Source organism: Syngnathoides biaculeatus, chromosome 11 (genome assembly GCF_019802595.1).
Source record: "Syngnathoides biaculeatus isolate LvHL_M chromosome 11, ASM1980259v1, whole genome shotgun sequence".
NCBI classification, from domain to species: Eukaryota; Metazoa; Chordata; class Actinopteri; order Syngnathiformes; family Syngnathidae; genus Syngnathoides; species Syngnathoides biaculeatus.
Genome location: NC_084650.1, coordinates 3,332,057 through 3,352,563, shown reverse-complemented (window position 1 = coordinate 3,352,563; position 20,507 = coordinate 3,332,057). Strand labels below are relative to the sequence as shown.

Here is a 20,507-nt window from a genome sequence, read left to right as displayed (position 1 = left end):
TTCTCCCATCTATGAGGATAATGAAAATCAAAAGGAGGGATGACATTTCTGCAGAATAGTGATCCAAAACAATCTGACAAGGAAGCTCTGTTGGTTTCAAATAAAGCTGCTACAAAGGCCCAGCCAATCACCTGACTTTATGGAATCTATGGAAAGAACTGACAAGCTCATTTGAAAACTGCTTGTGTGGAGGAATGGGGGAAAATCACAACTGTCACTAACAAGGCTCGAGGGCGGACCCAAATGCACGACTCCAGAGGCAAGCAGGCAATACAGAGAAAACCTTTATTTGTTCCAAGGTCGGGGATCAGGCAGACAGTCCAAACAAGCAGACGTAACAGTAGCGGCAGGCTTACAAGGGTGGTCAGGGGACAGGCCTGGGTTGGTACACGGAAGGTACACATCAGGCAAACGGGAGTGTGGGAACGAGGCATCAAAGGCAATGATCTGTCAGAGGACTAGTTGTCCCCCGGGTCCTATATGTACTGGGTGTCAGAGTTCATGAGGCGCAAGTGTGTGTCTACTGATTGGCTGGCCACGCCCAGCCTGGGCTGGAAGCCAGGAGCATGACAGTACCGGGTGATGGCCCGTTGTCTGACACACCGAGGCGCCGAGGTGGGTCCAGAATTCCTTCCAGAACCGGGCGACGAATTGCGGGCCTCTGTCTGAAACGATGTCCCGGGGAACCCGTGGTAGCGAACGACTTCGTTTGATAACAGCTGGGCTGTCTGCTTTGCCGAAGGGATCTTTGGGACCGGCACGAAGTGGACCATTTTCGAGAACTGGTCCACTACAGACAGCACCACTGTGTTCCCTTGGGAGGGTGGTAAGTCGGTGACAAAGACCAGTGCGATATGCGACCGCGGGCGGGAGGGAATGGACAGAGGCTGCAACTTTCCAACAGGCCGCAGGCAAGACGTCTTATTGGCTGCACACACCAGGCAGGCGTTGATGAATTCTCTCACATGCATACTAAGGTTGGGCCACCAGAATCGTTGTTCAATTACCGAACGCGTCTTTGCCATGCCCGGGTGGCAGACCGTCTTATTGGTGTGGCCCCAGTTGATGACGTCTCCCCGCAGTGACGGCTTGACAAAGAGGCTATCAGACGGACAACCGGCGGGAACCGGCGTTTCCCTCATGGCCTCCTTCACCCGCATCTTGACCACCGAGGTGAAGCCGGACACGAACCACACCTCTGGTAGGATAGAGGCGGCTAGCCGATTCCGCGCACTCCCCCTTGTGGATCCGCGAGAGGGCGTCCGGCTTGCCATTCTTGGAGCCTGGGCGGAAAGACAAGGTAAAACGTAAGCGGGTGAAGGATAAGGTCCACCTGGCCTGACGAGCGTTCAGCCGCTTCGCGGTCCTCAGGTACTAGAACGCTTAGCTCTGAGGCGGTACTCGATTCTTCTAGCCGTACCGGCGCGACTTGAATCTTCCCGTCTTCCTGGGCAGCGAAACAACGTTTGCGACAGTCCTCCCCCCATGTCTTTATCTGACCCGTGGCCCAATCTATGTGCGGATTGTGCTTTTTGAGCCACAGGCTCCCCAAGATAATGTCACTACTATGTGCGTTGAAGACATGAAAGCTAATGCGCTCCGAGTGACCGTCGGGAAAGCCCATACGTAACGTCTGAGTGTGGTGTGTTACCCGGTAGAGGAACTTTCCGTTAGCGGCGTAAGCATTACGAAGCTGCTGCGTGGGGATGGTTTCTGCCCCCAACTCCTCGACCACGCGGGGATTTATCAGGTTTGCATCCGACCCGGAGTCAACGAACGCAGTCACAGTACATGAGCGGGAGTCCATTCCCAAGGTGAGGTGAAGAAGCGACCTCCCTGACTCTGCCGCGGTATACTGCACACTCACCGATGCTTTGGTCGAACCGGGCAGAGGGCGATCAAGTGTCCCAGACACCCACAGTAGAAACAGCGCCCTCTGCTGGCCCGTCAAGACCCTCCACCTGCATGGGTTCAGTCGTAGAGGGCAGCGTGGGAGGCCGGACTGGGCACCTCCGGCTCCCCCTCGGTCATCTCATCCATTTGCCCCTACATTACCAGTCGCTGGTTGACCTTGAGGGCCAACGCGATGAGAGAGTCCAGGGAAGGAGGGAGATCCACGGCGATGAGGGGACCGCGGATCTGCGGAGGCAGTCACTGGAAAAAGGCATCGTGCAGGGCGTCCTCGTTCCATCGACTCTCGGCGGCGCGGATCTGGAACTCGATCGCGTATTCCGAGATGCGACGACCCTGGCGAAGCGTCATGAGTGAAGCCGCTGCCCTGCGTTCCGGCGCCACATACTGGAACATACACATACTTGGGTGAGTGCGCAGATGAATGACATCCAGGAACGACATGTCTCTGAGTTGCGACTCCATTCTGCCGTGGCCCATGCCTCCACTCTTCCCGTCATATGGGAAATGACGAAGGCTATTCTGGAGCGGTCCGTGGGGAAGGCGGACGCCTGCAGTTCAAAATGGAGGTCGCACTGGGCGAGGAAAGTCTTGACGTTCCCTGAGTCGCCTGAGAATCGTTCCGGTTGGGAGAGCGGGGTTATACAGACACGGGGGAGCTCCATGGTGGGCGGTACGGGCGGAATCGATTCTACAGGCGGAGTGGCCACCGGTGGCGTGGCAGCCGCGCTAACCTGGGAGGCTAGCCCCGGCTCCAGCCGGGCGCAGATCTCATGGAGCCTCTGATTGGTTACCTGGAGAGCAGCCTCCTGCTCAACCAGGCGTCTGCCCTGGACTTGCAGTGAACGGCGGATGGCTTCTGAGTCGGCTGGGTCCATGTTGTGGCCAGATCGTTCTGTCACGAACAGGAATCGAGGGCGGACCCAAATGCAAGACTCCAGAGGCAAGCAGGCAATACAGAGGAAACCTTTATTTGTTCCAAGGTCAGGGATCAGACAGACAGTTCAAACAAGCAGATGTAACAGTAGCGGCAGGCTTACGAGGGTCGTCAGGGGACAGGCGTAGGTCGGTACACAGAAGGTAGACGTCAGGCAAACGGGAGTTCGGGAATGAGGCATCAAAGGCAACGATCTGGCGGAGGACTAGTCCTCCCCCGAGTCCTATATGTACTGGGTGTCATTAGAGTTCATGAGGCGCAGGTGTGTGTCAACTGATTGGCTGGCCACACCCAGCCCGGGCTGGAAGCCAGGAGCATGACAACAACAGAGCAACACATGTGACTATTTTCTTCATACAAGGAGACATTTCAAGCTGTTTTTGTAAACAAAGGCTTTTGGCCTGTGCAATACTTTTTCCCTGTCACTTCACATTATTACACATAATTTAATTTCTGATCTCATTTATTCAACCTTTTGTGTATGTGGATTACTTTAGTAGCTCCCAACATCTGGCAAAATTTCCATGTCAATTGCACCTTTGGAAATATATTTTATGAGAAAAATGATGTCAAATATTTATTTGTGATGCGATGTGTAAATGATGTGTTAAATACTTAGTTCAGCCTCACTCTGTGTGTGTAAGGTAGTGCCATTGACAATTAGCTTGGTGGGATCCTTTTTTTTAGTCTAAACACCTTTAATAACATATATGAGTATAACCTTTGTTGTTGTTTGTGATCTCAGTTCAAGTAATTAAAGCCTATCGTAGCGAACATAATAGTGGTGTTCACATTCATGTTAGTCAATTGGTGTATGGAGTTGCTGAGCCGGCACATCAAGGAAGGCTGAGCCCTCTCACCCGCGACTGACACTGACACCCCAGGACCCAGGGAGTGCTCAACCCCAACCGATGCACCCCAACCAGTCACAGAGGAAGGACCACGGGCAGCGGATTACCGCCCCCCCACACACCACTTAAACGAGGTTACTTTACAAACATGTCAATTGTGTTGCACTTACTGTACAACCAAACAGTCAAGGCAGAAGTTTCAGAAAATACCAATGTGACAATCTCGGAACACTGGAAAAACTGGTCAATAACATAACCCTGAAACAGCTTGAGTCTTTCATAGATGCTAGACCCATAAATCTCAATGACAACAACACATAATTTATGAATAATGGCGAATACAAAACCTTAAAATATAAAAATCTCGCTCAAATGTTTGGTTGCATGATGCTGAACCTGGTGTTCCAATTCAAATGGAGCGACCTAGAGGACGTTCGAGTGAAGAGCAGACTGGAAGCAAAACACATTAAACAAGTCCAATTAACTACACAATTTACAGAAACCATAGCCCATTTAAACATGGCTTTAGTCCACCGCCATGATATTGAAATGCAATGTGATGATGCAGAGGCTTGGATAGCCAACCTGCACTGCAACCACTGCAGCTCAAACTACACATTTGATGTCTAAAAAGGGCAGCAAATTAAATTGTGACAATGGTAAATCCACATAGGTCCCTATCTCGAGCCAATGAATTTCTGGAGTTCAACAAAAAAAAAAAAAACGCAGTTGCCGAGATTGCCCACTTAAAAGCGAAATTGGTAGAATTAGTCAACTGACTCTCTAATGACCATGTGCGTGAATTACAGGCTGAACATCACCAAGCATCTCTCCTACTGCATCAAGCTTCAGGAGACATCCAGCGGGGCACCGAATGCACTCAAAGCAGAGACCTCCAAAAAGAGATGGAACAGTCCTACGAGTTCATGGCAGAGATGGCATTCCTGAAGACGGCACTGTCCCACATTCAAAAACAGCTTCAGGACCCAGAAGTTGAGGTAGCCCATATCTGGCCCGAATAAGCAGTAGCTAAACAGCTCTCTGTTGACGCGCTCACTCATTGCGCTCCCTGCTTCAGACACCCAGGGGCCATCCCTCACCTGAAGTATCATAGAGCCCTACAAAACATCTCCAACCTTTGGGCCAGAACCCACTTCCAGGAGGCCTTGTAGGACCACCTCAGGAGTGGCAGCCCCACTAGTCACAGTTTAGCATTTTGACTTGTCCCTGACTCTCCCCTCAACCTACTGCCGCTCCAGATATGACGAAAAGACTTAGACAAAGTTGCATGCAACATTTTGTGGTTTGAGGCTGAACAGAACGGGTCACACAACACAGTCACGTACCTTAGACACCTCAAATACAAAAATATTAAACCACTGTTTGTCAAAAACTTACATTCAAACACCAGTGAGCATCTGGACGTGGCAGTGTGTGCACGCAGACTGTCCAGTGCCCATTGTGTGAACTGGCCGTCAAAGGGTTCAATTAACAAAAACACCCTCCCTCTAAAGCACAAGACTCAGTTGTTTCCTTCATCAATGAACCGACACAGATGGAATTAGAGGGAGCTACCTGAGAGACCTGAGAGTGACAGACAACATTCTAGCGATGTTAAAACTGACAATAAAAAGAACAAGTTTCATCCAAACAACCAATCTCAGCTTGCAAACAGCCCTCATAACTGTCAATGGTGTTCCAATGATAAGTCAAAATATTGGAATAATTGCAATTGAGTAGTTCCTAACATCTGGCAAAATTTTCATGTCAATTGCACCTTTGGAAATGTATTTTACGAGTAAAATGGTGTGTCAAATACTTGTGATGTGATGTGTACAGTGAAAAGTATAATTATTTGAAAAATCAAATCGAAAGCCTTGATTGTCAATATATCCTGTGCATACAACAAAATGATGAGTGCTTCATGGAAGGGTCTGAAATTATCATCATAGGTGCATGTCTACTGAGAGAGAGATAATCTAAAAAGAAAAATCCAGAAATCACAATGTATGATTTTTAAGAATTTATTTCTGTGATACAGCTGCAAATAAGTATTTGAACACCTGAGAAAGCCAATGTTAATATTTGGTACAGTAGCCTCTTTTTGCAATTACAGAGGTCAAACGTTTGCTGTAGTTGTTCACCAGGTTTACACACATTGCAGGAGGGATTTTGGCCCACTCCTCCTTACAGATCTTCTCTAGATCAGACAGGTTTCTGCGCTGTCACTGAGAAACACGGAGTTTCAGCTCATTCCAAAGTGGGTTTAGGTTTGGAGACTGGCTAGGCCACGCCAGAGCCTTGATATGCTTCTTACGGAGCCACTCTTTGGTTTTCTTGGTTGTGTACTTCGGGTCATTGTCATGATGAAAGACCCAGCCACGACCCATCTTCAATGCTCTGTTTGAGGGAAAGAGGTTGTTCCCCAAAATCTCACAATATATGGCCGCAGTCATCCTCTCCTTAATAGAGTGCAGTTGTCCTGTCCCATATGCAGTAAAACACTCTCAAAGCATGATGCTACTGTTTCCATGCTTCACAGTAGGGATGAACACTTCATTCGTCTTCCTCCAAACACGGTTACTGGAATTATGACCAAAAAGTTCCATTTTGGTCTCATCTGACCACAAAACATTCGCCCATGACTCCTCTGTATCATCCAAATGGTCATTGGCATACTTAACATGGGCCTTGACATGTGCTGGTTTAAGCAAGGGAACCTTCTGTACCATGCATGATTTCAAACCATGACATTTTAGTGTATTACCCACAGACGCCTTGGAAACGGTGGTCCCAGCTCTTTTCAGGTCATTGACCAAGTCCTGTCGTATAGTCCTGGGCTGATTCCTCACCTTTCTAAGGATCATTGAGACCCAATGAGGTGATATCTTGCATCAGGCTCCGCTACGATTGAGATTGACTGTCATGTTTACCTTCTTCCATTGCTCCAACAGTCGACCTTTTATCACCAAACTGCTTGGCAATTTCTCCATAGCCCTTTTCAGCCGTGTAGAGTTGTATAATTTTGTCTCTGGTGTCTTTGGACAGCTCTTTGGTCTTGGCCATGTTACAGGTTTGAGTCTTACTGATTGTATGGGGTGGAGAGGTGTCTTTATGCAGCTAATGACCTCACACAGGTGCATCTGATTCAGGATAATACATGGAGTGGAGGTAGACTTTTAAAGGCGAACTAATGGGTCTTTGAAGAGGGTCAGAATTGTAGCTGATAGACAGGTGTTCAAATACTTATGTGCAGCTGTATCACACAAATAAATCATTAAAACACAGATCGAACCTCAAGTCCGGATAAACCACCTCTGATTCTTGCAAAGTTTTGAGGCGAAGATGAAGTTATAGTAAAAGCATTAACTTCCTTAATTGACTGGTCGTGCATGCTAACTAATCTGACACCAGTATCCATAAGTTAGTTCAGCTTTCGCCAGAGTTCCATGACCTGGATTTGTTGTGCCATCTCACACCCCTCCTAGATGGCTCCCAAATCACTAAGCTGCTAATTCAGAGCAACACACGAAGCGACATCAACATCCCCAAATCTACTAGGGTCTAATTCGACTTCCGCGACTTTAGTCAGTCTAATTGTCTGGGGCTTCGCGCCCCTGGTAGGGTCACCCTAGGCAAAAAGGTTCTAGGTAAGGGACCAGACAAAGTATCGCTACATGAAATTTTTATGACGAATACAAATATTGGCTCTAGCTTTCCCTTGCCCATACACGGGTCACCAGAGTACCCTTCTGGAGCCAGACCTGGAGGTGGGACTCAAAAGCAAGCATCCAGTGCCTGCGCCTGCACCCATGGAGCTCGGCTGGGCACAGCCCAAAAGGGTAAAGTGGGTCCCCCTTCCCATGGCCACACCACCTGCGGGAGGGGCCACAGGGATCGGTTGCAGTGTGGGCTGGACGGTGGCCGAAGGCAGGGACCTTGGCGATCTGATCCCCGGCCACAGAAGTTGGCTCTAGGGACGTGGAATATCCCCTCTCTGGGAAATAAGAAGCCCGAGCAAGTGTGTGAGGTCGAGAAGTTCAAACTAGAAATAGTCAGGCTTGATTGGCCTTCCTGGTGAGGTGTTCTAGGCAAGTCCCACCAGAACGAGACCCTGGGGATGATCCAGGGCTCGCTGGAGAGACTACATCTCTTGGCTGGCCTAGGAATGCTTCAGGATCCTCACAGAAGAGCTGGATAAAGTGGGTGAGGAAAGGGAAGGCAGGACGTCCCTGTTAAAGCTACTGCTCCCCGTGACCCACCCTTGGATAAATAGTAGAAGGTGAAGGAATGAATGAATGAATACTCAAACACTCTAACTTTAGAGTATGATTCAACATAAGGAATGATATGGCATCTTTACGTATAACCGTAAACTGATATCACTAGCTTGCAAGGCTACATAATGTTTTGTTGGCTACTTGTGAGCCGTATCGTATTAAAAGAATGAGAGCACAGCTCAAGCAATCCTTGAATGAACATATTCTCATGAGCACAAGTGACAACCACCACCACACTCTTCATTCATCCATCCATTATCTGATCTGCCTATTCTCACAAGGGTCGTGGGAAAAGCTGGATACTATCCCAGCTATCTTTGGGCAGGAGGAAGGGTACACCCTGAACTGGTTGCCAGGCAATCACAGGGCACATAGAAACGTAGAACAAGTCACACTCACATTCACACCGTCATGGGAATATTGAGTCTCCGTTTACTGCATGTTTTGGGTATCTAGAGTGCCCGGAGAAAAGCCACACAGGCTTTGAGAGAACATTCAAACTCCTCAGAGGTGGGCCCAGGATTTGATCCCCGGATCTCAGACATGTGAGACAGATGCTCTAATCAGTCACCACACATTTTCCTTCTTTTCTTGTTTTGACGAACACAGTCCATATGCGTCCCATAGTTGTCATGGCCATGCTAATGGATGGATATGGTCGTTTTTGATTTGACAAGTTTCAAGTTTCCGTTTTATTGTCATTGCATATAAATGCAATGAAATTGTACATGCTTCTCTCTACATAAAAACTACAACATTCAATCCATGCACAAGATTAGCAACCATTCCAAACACACAAAATTACATATCAGCATTTAATAGTGCTTCAGCAAAAATGTATAAACGTGCAACCATCTTTGTGTTCACATAAAAGCAGGCAATAGAAAAGCACATTTAAAAATAAATATTCTATTCCCTGACTTATTTATGCAATGTGATGGTGAATATGATATATGCTGGTGATTCAGAGAGTGAATGGCTTTTGGGATGAAAAAAAAACCCCGTTAATTAACAGAAGTGTTATCCGATCTAATTGACCAGTATCGTCTCCCAGAGGGTAAAAGAGTGAAAAGATAATGACTAGGGTGGAAAGTGTCTGTACTGATTGTCCTGACTCTATTGTGATAATGAGTGTTGAAAATGTCCTGTAGTGATGGAAGAGGGCAGCCAATGATTTTTTTTGCAGTTCTTACAACTCTCTGTAGTGTTTTTCCCCAAACAGAGCAATCAGCATAACATGATGTAATGCAGTATGTTAAAATGCTTTCAAGAGCAAAGTATAAAAGGATACCTGCAGTCTCTTACAGAGGTTGTTTCTTAAGCTCCTGCCAGGCTTTCTTAACAATGCCTGTTGTAATTTGAAGTCCAGGAGAGGGTGTCAGTGATGTATATCCCAAGAAATATAGAGAAACAAATAACTATCCGCTATTTGCATAGGGTTAGTATCATTGATGGAAATGGGGGATGGGCCAGCTTTGGGCTTCCTAAAGTCGAATATAAGTTATTTGGTTTTCTTTGTGTTAGAAATCAGGTTCATATTCCCCTGAGATGACTTCCACCATAGTTGTGCTGTCTGCACAACTGTCTGCTTAAAGGTCAAGTGTCATCCCTATAAACGTTCTAAAATAGATATTGTAATGACAAATATATATAACAATATTCACTTCAATGTGTATACAAAAAATAAATGTGAGCGGAGAGCGCATCATCCATGTGCAAAGTTGCAGAATTGTCATTCTATGACATCCAAGTGGTCGCCATATTGGCTGCATCCTCTGCCCGTGACATCACCCGGACATTCGCCAATGAAAAAACACGGTGGACCCTACTATGGGAGACGAACATGCCCCTTCTGACATGGAAGCTCTTTTTGAAAAGGAGAACACCACAAAACCGGGTGAAGTTACCGGGGAAATATTACACGATTGTTTCGAGACATATTCAATGCAGCCCTATGGGGGCACAAACCAGTGCAATCTGTAGGCCGGTCTGTAGGCCAATCTGGAGGGTTGCGTCAGGAAGGGCATCCAGCGTAAAAACTGTGCCAAACAAATATGAGCGTTCATCTAAAGAATCCCATACCGGATCGGTCGTGGCCCGGGTTAACAACGCCCGCCCCCGGCACTGCTAACCTGCAGGGCGTCGGTGGAAATTCAGCTACTGTGGGTCGAAGACAAAGAAGAGGAGGAAACCGGATCCAGCGTCAGAAGAAAAACAGGAATGCACAGAGCCTACAACTGAGTGTAGGGACTTTGAATGTTGGGACTATGACAGGAAAAGCTCAGGAGTTGGTTGACTTGATGATTAGGAGAAAGGTTGATATTCTGTGCATCCAAGAGAGCAGGTGAAAAGGTAGTAAGGCTAGAAGTTTAGGAGCAGGGTTTAAATTATTCTACCACGGAGTAGATGGGAAGACAAATGGAGTAGGGGTTATTTTAAAGGAAGAGCTGGCTAAGAATGTCTTGGAGGTGAAAAGAGTATCAGATCGAGTGATGAGACTAAAATTTGAAATTGAGGGTGTTATGTATAATGTGGTTAGCGGCTATGCCCCACAGGTAGGATGTGACCTTGAGTTGAAAGAGAAATTATGGAAGGAACTAGATGAAGTAGTTCTGAGCATCCCAGACATCGAGAGAGTTGTGCAGATTGTAATGGACATATAGATAAAGGAAACAGGGGCGATGAAGAAGTACGGCATTCAGGAAAGGAACTTTGGGGGACAGATGGTGGTGGACTTTGCAAAAAGGATGGAGATGGCTGTAGTGAACACTTATTTCCAGAAGAGGGAGGAACATATAGTGACCTACAAGAGCGGAGGTAGAAGCACGCAGGTGGATTATATTTTGTGCAGACGATGTAATCTGAAGGAGGTTACTGACTGTAAAGTAGTGGTAGGGGAGAGTGTAGCTCAACAGCATAGGATGGTAGTATGTAGGATGATTCTGGTGGTGGGTAGGAAGATTAAAAAGACAAAGGTAGAGCAGAGAACCATGTGGTGGAAGCTGAGAAAGGAAGAATGTTGTGCGGCCTTTCGGAAAGAGGTAAGACAGGCTCTCGATGGAAAGCAGAAGCTCCCGGAAGACTGGACAACGACAGCCAAGGTGATCAGAGAGACAGGCAGGAGAGTACTTTGTGTGTCTTTTGGTAGGAAAGGGGAGAAGGAGACTTGGTGGTGGAACCCCAAAATACAGGGAGTCATACAAGGAAAGAGATTAGCGAAGAAGAAGTGGGATACTGAGAGGACTGAGGAGAGGCAAAAGGAGAACATCGATATGCGACGTAGGGCAAAAGTAGAGGTGGCAAAGGCTAAACAAGAGGCATATGAAGACATGTACACCAGGTTGGACATGAAAGAAGGAGAAAAGTATCTCTACAGGTTGGCCAGACAGAGGGATAGAGATGGGAAGGATGTGCAGAAAGTTAGGGTGATTAAGGATAGAGATGGAAATGTGTTGACTGGTGCCAGTAGTGTGCTAAATAGATGGAAAGAATACTTTGAGAAGTTGATGAATGAAGAAAATGAGAGAGAAGGAAGAGTTGAAGAGGCAAGAGTGAAGGACCAGGAAGTGGAAATGATTACTTAGGGGGAAGTCAGAAAGGCACTACAAAGGATGAAAAATGGAAAGGCAGTTGGTCCTGATGACATACCGGTAGAGGTATGGAAGCAATTTGGAGAGATGGCTGTGGAGTTTTTGACCAACTTATTCAACAGAATACTAGCAAGCGAAAAGATGCCTGAAGAATGGAGGAAAAATGTTCTAGTTCCCATTTTTAAGAACAAAGGGGATGTTCAGAGCTGTGGGAACTATAGAGGAATAAAGTTGATGAGCCACACAATGAAGTTATGGGAAAGAGCAGTGGAGGCTAGACTCAGGACAGAAGTAAGTATCTGCGAGCAACAGTATGGTTTCATGCCTTGAAAGAGTACCACAGATGCATTATTTGCCTTGAGGATGCTAGTGGAAAAGTACAGAGAAGGTCAGAAGGAGCTACATTGTGTCTTTGTGGATCTAGAGAAAGCCTATGACAGAGTACCAAGAGAGGAACTGTGGTACTGCATGCGTAAGTCTGGTGTGGCAGAGAAGTATGTTAAAATAGTACAGGACATGTATGATGGCAGCAGAACAATGGTGAGGTGTGCCTTAGGTGTGACAGAGGAATTTAAGGTGGAGGTGGGACTGCATCAGGGATCAGCTCTGAGCCCCTTCCTGTTTGCAGTGGTAACGGATAGGCTGACAGATGAGGTTTGACTGGAATCCTCTTGGACCATGATGTTCGCAGATGATATTGTGATATGCAGTGAAACCAGGGAGCATGCAGAGGAACAATTAGAAAGATGGAGACATGCACTGGAAAGGAGATGAATGAAGATTAGACGAAGTAAAACAGAATATATGTGCGTGAATGAGAAAAGTGGAGGGGGAAAAGTGAGGCTTCAGGGAGAAGAGATAGCGAGGGTGGACGACTTCAAATATTTAGGATCAACAATCCAGAGCAATGGTGAGTGTGGTAAGGAAGTGAAGAATACGGGTCCAAGCAGGTTGGAACAGCTGGCGAAAGGTGTTTGGTGTGTTATGTGACAGAAGAATCTCTGCTAGGATGAAGGGCAAAGTTTACAAAACAGTGGTGAGGGCGGCCATGATATACGGATTAGAGACGGTGGCACTGAAAAGACGACAGGAAGCAGAACTGGAGGTGGCAGAAATGATGATGTTGAGGTTCTCTCTTGGAGTAAGAAGGTCGGATAGGATTAGAAATTAGCTCATTAGAGGGATAGCCAAAGTTGGATGTTTTGCTGACAAGGTTCGAGAGAGCAGACTTCGATGGTTTGGACATGTTCAGAGGCGAGAGAATGAGTATATTGGTGGTAGGATGCTGAGGATGGAGCTGCCAGGCAAAAGGGCGAGAGGAAGACCAAAGAGAAGGTTTATGGATGTGGTGAGGGAAGACATGAGGGCAGTTGGGGTTAGAGAGGAAGATGCAGGAGATAGGCTAAGATGGCAAAAGATGACACGCTGTGGCGAGCTCTAATGGGACAAGCCGAAAGGAAAAGAAGAAGTTTTGAGACATATTCAGATGATGTGTGATCACGGCCAAACCGCCTCCCTGTCCGATCCACTTCTGCGGCGGAGATGAGCCATCGCGGCTCGTCGCAGCCAGCCAGTGTGGTTCATTTTCGGCACTGAGGTGTCTTATCACGGAGCCGAGCCGTGCTGCTTTAGGGGTTTTTTCATAGCCGCTGCAGCACACATTACTGCGTTGTCGTCGCACGCGACTGAGTGAGGCAGAGCCGAGCCGTGCTGGTTTAGGGGGTTGTTCATACCCGCCGGAGTACGTGATGAACAACACCGTCGAGCTGGGCCGCTTTACTGCGTTGTCGCCGCACGTGGCTGAGTGAGGCTTTTTCGGCTGTGTTTTTCAGAGCCGCCGCCGTCCGCAAGCCCGACGCGCAGCCTTTGCTGGCGAAGTGACGCAGCAGCCCGACGCACACATCGACATATTTCGTACGCAGATCTTTTGTTACGTTATGAGAGACCGATTACGTGGTTAGGGTCACTTCTACCTTTATGTCACTTCCTGCTTCTTCTCGAAAACAAATCCCTCAAGAGGATTTTCATGGCGGGAGATACAAAAACTGTATAGGTCAAAACCATGTTTTGTGGTGAAAAAACACATGGGCTCATATTGGCTATCATTAATAACATCCTAACAATCATCCATTTCATGATAGTGGCCTGTTAAAGACATAATTGAAGGAGTTAAATGAGTGTGCAATCATAGGTGTACAAACAGTACAGAAGAGGGCTCAACACGCTGCCCAGAGGGGATCCAATACTGAAAGTGATTAAGGAAGAGAGGTGAGGGCTGAGTGTAACAGTTTGGGGGTGGTTTGCAAGAAAGTTCAGGAGCAGAGCTGTGTGTAAAGACCAAGGTGAAACAGTTTCCTCTTCAAAATGTCTGGTATAATGCAATTATATGCGGAGCTGTAATCGGTAAAGACCATCCAGTTGTATGAGTCCTTGTGTACTTCGTGTTCTAGTGCTGAGTGGTGATGGCATCCTCCGTTGGCCTCTTTTCCCTGTAGCCTGATTTAAAGGGGTCAAATGTTGGGGTTCATCTTTCTTTAACATTAACCTTTCTAACTTCCCCCTGATTATTAAGCGGGAAGTTTTAATGGCACTGAGCAGGATGAAAAATGGAAAGACAGTTGGTCCTGATGACATACCAGTGGAGGTATGGAAGCAATTTGGAGAGGTGGCTGTGGAGCTTTTGACCAACTTATCCAATTGAATACTAGAGAGTGAGAAAATGCCAGAAGAATGGAGGAAAAGTGTACTAGTTCCCATTTTTAAGAACAAAGGCAATGTTTAGAACTGTGGAAACTACAGAGGAATAAAGATGATGAGCCGCACAATGAAGTTATGTGAAAGAGTACTGGAGGCTAGACTCAGGACAGGAGTATCTGCGAGCAACAGTATGGTTTCATGCCTAGAAAGAGTATCACAGATGCATTATTTGCCTTGAGGATGCTAATGGAAAAGTACAGAGAAGGTCAGAAGGAGCTACATTGTGTCTTTGTAGACCTCGAGAAAGCTCATGACAGAGTACCAAGAGAGGAACTGTGGTACTGCATGCGCAAGTCCGGTGTGGCAGAGAAATATATTAGTATAGTTCAGGACATGTATGAGGGCAGCAGAACAGTGGTGACATGTGCCGTAGGGGTTTCAGAAGAATTTAACGTGGAGGTGAGACTGCATCAGGGATCCGCTCTGAGCCCCTTCCTGTTTGCGGTAGTAATGGATCGGCTAACAGATGAGGTTACAATGGACCAATAACCCTAACCCCTTGGACCATGATGTTTGCAGATGATACTGTGATCTGCAGTGAAAGCATGGAGCAGGCGGGGGAACAATTAGAAAGATAGAGGCACGCACTGAAAAGGAGAGGAATGAAGATTAGCTAAGTAAAACAGAGCATATGTGCATGAATGAGAGGGGCGGTGAGGGAAGTGTGAAGCTTGGGGGTCAACCATACTGAGCAATGGTGAGTGTGGTAAGGAAGTGAAGAAACGGCTCCAAGCAGGGTGGACAGTTGGAGGAAAATGTCTGGTGTTCTATGTGACAGAAGTGTCTCCGCTAGGATAAATGGCAAAGTTTATAAAACAGTGGTGAGGCCGGCCATGATGTACGGATTAGAGACGGTGGCACTGAAGAAGCAACAGGAAGCAGAACTTGAGGTCGCAGAAATGAAGATGTTGAGGTTCTCCCTCGGAGTAAGCAGGTTGATAGGATTAGAAATGACCTCATTAGAGGGCAGCCAAAGTTGGATGTTTTGGAGACAAGGTTAGAGAGAGCAGACTTAGATTGTTTGGACATGTTCAGAGGCAAGAGATTGAGTATATTGGCAGAAGCGTGCTTAGGATGGAGCTGCCAAGCAAAAAAGCGAGAGGAAGACCAAAGAAAAGGTTGATGGATGTTGTTAGGGAGGACATGAAGACTGTGGGTGGTAGAGAGAAAGGCGCACAAGATAGGCTTAGATGGAAAAACATGACCGCTAATCAGGACAAGCCAAAAGGAAAAGGTCGGGGTTAATCTAATTTATGTTTCTTAGTGTAAGTCTCTCCAGTCTTTTTGTGACAATAGGGGTGAGAGCAATACATCTGTCGCCGTTTAAACAGTTCAGAGCATGGTTTTTGGGGACAGGGATTATGACATCTGATTTGAGGCAGGGTGGAACAGTAGCTTATGACAAAGACACATTCAATATTTTTGTGAACATCTGAGCAACCTCAAAAGCACAGGCTTTGAGTACCTTCCCAAGTACTCCATCCAGACCAGGCACCTCCCTTAAAATTCAAGAATCTGAATGCTTACCTCACTTTATACTCCTGTACAGAGAGTACCTAGATGTCAATGTCAGGAAGAGATAAATATGGTGATGTTCTCGTCTCTAATGTTCTGTGCTCTATGTGAATACCTCAATGTCATGGTGTTCCAATAAGTACCGTCTTGTCTCAGCAAAACATCCATTCATCCATTTTCTTTACCGCTTATCCTCACGAGGGTCACGGGAAGTGCTGGAGCCTATCCCAGCTGTCAACGGCCAGGAGGCGGGGTACACCCTGAACTGGTTGCCAGCCAATTCCAGGGCACATAGAGACAAACAGTTGCACGCACAATCACACCTAGGGGCAATTTAGTGTCCAACTAAGAAACTAACTGAGACATGCCTAGTTGAAGTCTCCAGTAATGTAGTCCCTCAGAGTAAGACCTGTGGTGTTTATTTACTGTGTAATAAAAGTGGCTGACAGGAATGCAAGCCTTAGCATCAGGTGGAACGTAGACTGCTGTAATAGCTGCGTTTGGTAGCTCTCTTTGCAGGTAAAAGGGTCTGTGTGAGACTGACAAGGACTTTATATCTGGTGCGTGATAATTGTCAATAATCCGGCTCTGTGAGCACCAGTCATTATGGACGTAGATTCACAAACCTTCACCTCTGTTCTTGTACGATACTCCGTTGTGGACCCGCCGTTGTAGTGTGCACCCTGATAACTGGATGGCGGGATCGAGATCACCCAGTGTAGCCACATCTCTGTGACTATGAGGACACAGCTGTCTCAAACAAAGTGATTGGCAACAAGCATTGGAAAGAAAAATGCTCAGGGGTGGAGGTTTCGCAGACTGGCTAGCAGGCCGGCCCTGCAGCCCCGCTCCTGCTTCCTCTCTCTTCACTTGACAGCGCCACACCCGCACTACATGTCATAGCTTCAGTTCTCAAGTATAATTGAAGGTGGCAAAGAAGGCCAACAATTACCCTTAGCAAGGTTTTTCACTCACAAGACAGCAGCACAAAGGACACTACAAAAGAGGAGAACATGCAAACGCCACACAGTGGGGGCCTGGGATTTGAACCCCAGTCCTTAGGACTATGAAACAATGCTGTAGAACTGTTCCACCGTGCCGCCCCTTTTATTAATATATTTTTCACACATTTATTATTATATCTACAATTTCTACAAATCGTCAAAAGAAATTGTACCGTCATTGCTAGATTTCTAGTGAACTGTTATTGCTCAGTGACTGTTTTGCCAATGTATTCTGTGTCAAGTGACTTGTTGAACTAAAACAGCTCCAACTACTGAAGACAATGCATTGTGTTTGTTGCATAGTTGGCAAAATAAAGATAATTCTGATTACATTACATTAAAGTCGATCAGCATAAAATGCTAATCACAATCAAGATGATCATGTCAGTGTAGTCTAAAAGAAGAGCACACAATTGTGATCTTTTAAAAAAAAGTCAATCATAAATGAGTATTTCCTAAATGTGGTTGGCGGGGGAGAAGGCACAATATTAGGAAGAGTAATATTTCGTGAGTATTAAAAAACAAAGCCTTATCCAATCCGTGAGATAATTCTACTTCAGTCAGAGCTCTGTGGCAACAAAGGGAGCCAGTGAAGAGGGAAATGGGAATAAAAGAGAAAAGGTATGAGATGGAGAGAAGTGGGGAGGGGAGGAATTGTGAAGGAAGGTTAAGCACCCCTCCCTTGTAGGTTTTGAAGTCCAGGGGAGTCCCCATGGAAAAAGGATCCTGGGAAGTTCTTTTATGTATGCACCTAGAGACAGACACGGACACATTAATAAAACATAAGCGGACAAAGACGCACAGGATGTTCTCATAAACACTACTATATGAACGCCACACAGGCTGTAAATGCATCAGTCATACACACACACACAAAAAGAGTAATTCTGTAGAACCACTCGCCCACTTCACTTTCTATCTGTCTTCAGTCCTAACATGCAACACTTCAGCGCTGTTGGCTAATTGTTTGGCAGATGCACCACTTCAGCAATGCTGCAAGATGCTTTAGAGGATGCTATGAGGGAGAAAGGAGGCGATGGAAAAGGGTAGAGGAAGAGGAGCAGATATGGAGGAAGAGGCAGGAAATGAATCATTTTGTGACAGAGGCTAACCGAGTGGTCCTCAGGCATTGATTTACTTCTTGTTCTGCAACTGTCAGCAGGCGCTTGCCAATGTGTTGCATGGTTTCATCTGTGTGGCGCTGCTGTGTGTTTTCACGTGTGTGTGGCCACTATGCTGCCAGCTCATGAGTAATTCAACCTGAATAGGGCCTGTCCGAGGGGTGGAGAATAATTAATCCTGCTATTATTGGTGGGCGGAGACAACCTGTCAGTCATACCAGCCAAGCATGAATAGGAACATGTTTTTATCATCTATCATTCATTTATCGACTTTTGCTATAGCAATAAAGCATGGTTCTTGATGACAGATGTTGCCAGAAACATTCTGCAGTTCTGTGGCTTCACGGAAAAAAGGAAATATGTCAAAGAAAAGGTCAGGGGTACAATAAACCCTGCAAAACACAATAAGGGTGTTACACACAAAAAAATGTGCATCATCAACAGGCTGCGCTGTGGCTCTTTTCTAACTAATGCTGGGTGAAGGTAATTATTTCACATTGTACAGACTCAAATGCCTCTGTTAGGGTAACAGAAGAAAAGGCAGTACACAGGTGAGATTAATCTTGTAATTGTAATTAACAGCAGGTGCAGGGGATCAGAAAGCAAACTACAACTGTTTGTGTGTGGGGTTGGACAGCTCATCATATTCCCCCAGCTTCAAATCTGGTACATTATCTATTCAATCTAACACCCCACTTTATTCCACGTGTGAGTGGGTGCACATTTCTCGCGCATGAGAATAGGTCTGCTGCTGAAAAAAAAAAATGGAGGGCTGATGAATTCTTCCCCGCAGTGAAACTACATCGTGTGTTACACAACAGAAGAGGGCAGTTCCTAGAGCTTAAAAGGACCAAAGGAAAAAAGAAGAGAATGGCACAATGAAACAAGGAGGAGAGGACTATTTGCCAATGACAGTTCAATTTTGTAAATTGAAGAGCGGCTGCTGCTGCTCCTATTTGCCACTCTGTCAGCGCTTCATTGATCAACGCAGATTACAGGGCAGTCCAGACCCTCTGAGGTAGCACACACTTGTACACACACTCCCTCCACCAGTCAGACAGGAGCACGTTTCAACACACACTTCTCAAACTACATCCACTCTCCAGTCTGCTCACCTTCAGTCACATAGTTGTGGTCGGGGAGGAAGCCTCTGTGGTTGAGCATCGGCGTGGCGTCAGTGTCTTCGCCCATCAGCGGGGCTTAGAGGAGCGCCCGTCCTGTGAGGGCAGTATGGTGGTGGGGGTGGTGCTGAGGGTGGAAGAGCTGTATCAAAAGGGGTAGTGGGGAATATGGCTAGCACAGCGCCCATTCCTGCTGCTCGCCGACGCCTTGTCAGCACAGACCCGCAGTCATCCTACAGCTGATGAGGACGAAGGGGCAAGCCATTGTGGGAGTTTGCCTGTCTCAAGGTTTGAGCAAGGGTCCAAATGCCTGCAAGTGGGGCCAGATGTAAATCTGTAAGGAGGAAGAATGAGTGAGATTATTTGAGAATTCAAAAACTTCATTTAACAACCCAGCCTTGGAGTACAAACATATTTGAAGGATACTCTACAGATATACAGTCATCACATAAACTGCATTCATGTACAGATATTCAAAGAGAAGATCGTGGGGTGGAGGAGGAAGGGGGGTGATGAGCCAATGGTCCCCGTCGCCGCACTGCTGATGTCTCTGCTGTAAACTCAAAGCATGCACGCACATATCCAGCACCAGATTAAAGACCTGTACTTCTCTGTGGGGAACTTGCAAGATCCTCCAGCAAAAAAGTCACTCCTTTCTCATCGGCTGATAGTGGTCCCTCTATTCTCTGCTCTTGGAGGATGAGTAAAACCCAGCGGTCCTGCTGCAGTCTGCTCTCTGGTATGGGAAAGGCAGACTGAAGGGATGAGAGAGGGGGAAGGAGTGAGAGGAGAGAAAGTGCTCGTTATATAGTGTGTGTGTGTGTGTGTGTGTGTAAGTGTTTCATGTGAGATGCATCAGACTCAACCACGCCCACTTCAAAGCGCAGCCAATCTGACAAGTTCTTGCCTGACCACTGAGCACAGGTTATTTGTGACCGGAAATAGAAGTGAGCAGTGGAAGGGAATTCACAATAGGTAAGGTAGAGAAATGCATTCCAAATATCGTAGATGACAAATTATTTATACACCAGAGTTCTGACCTTAATAACAAAAAATTTGATCATAAAAAAAACTATAATAATCTAAAAAAGAAAACTAATAAAAGCTCCAAATGATTTCTTTTTCCTCGCCGGCAGTACAATTACAAAATGATGGTGTCTAGTTGAGTGACATTGACAGTGAATGGTTTATGAGAGCAATGTCTCATCAAGGACTCAGATCATACAAGCACATTTTTTTTACAGCCTGGCACTGAGCAAAGCTACGATGACAATTAGTAGCTCAAGTTACTCAACAAAACTAAAAAGTTCTTCCTTGATCAACCAACTTCTACAAAGTTAGATGGTAACAGTCAGGGCCAGCCCTGGCCAATATGACCCCCCCATCAATGATTTAAATAAGCCTTTAAAATTTTTTTAAT

The 20,507-nt window shown here is 46.4% G+C and overlaps 1 protein-coding gene across 1 annotated transcript in view; it reads right to left on the bottom strand.

Annotated features, from left to right (window-relative positions):
* Positions 1-19,881, bottom strand: part of LOC133508517 (serine/threonine-protein phosphatase 2A 55 kDa regulatory subunit B gamma isoform) — a 60,564-nt gene extending 40,683 nt beyond the window's left edge. The window contains exons 1-2 of the mRNA XM_061834672.1: positions 19,689-19,881; positions 19,082-19,421 (exon numbers count right to left, since the gene is read on the bottom strand). Of these exons, the coding sequence (XP_061690656.1) occupies positions 19,082-19,157 (76 nt within the window). The 5' untranslated portion in view covers positions 19,158-19,421; positions 19,689-19,881. The remainder of the gene's footprint in view (positions 1-19,081; positions 19,422-19,688) is intronic.
* Positions 19,882-20,507: the final 626 nt, after the last annotated feature.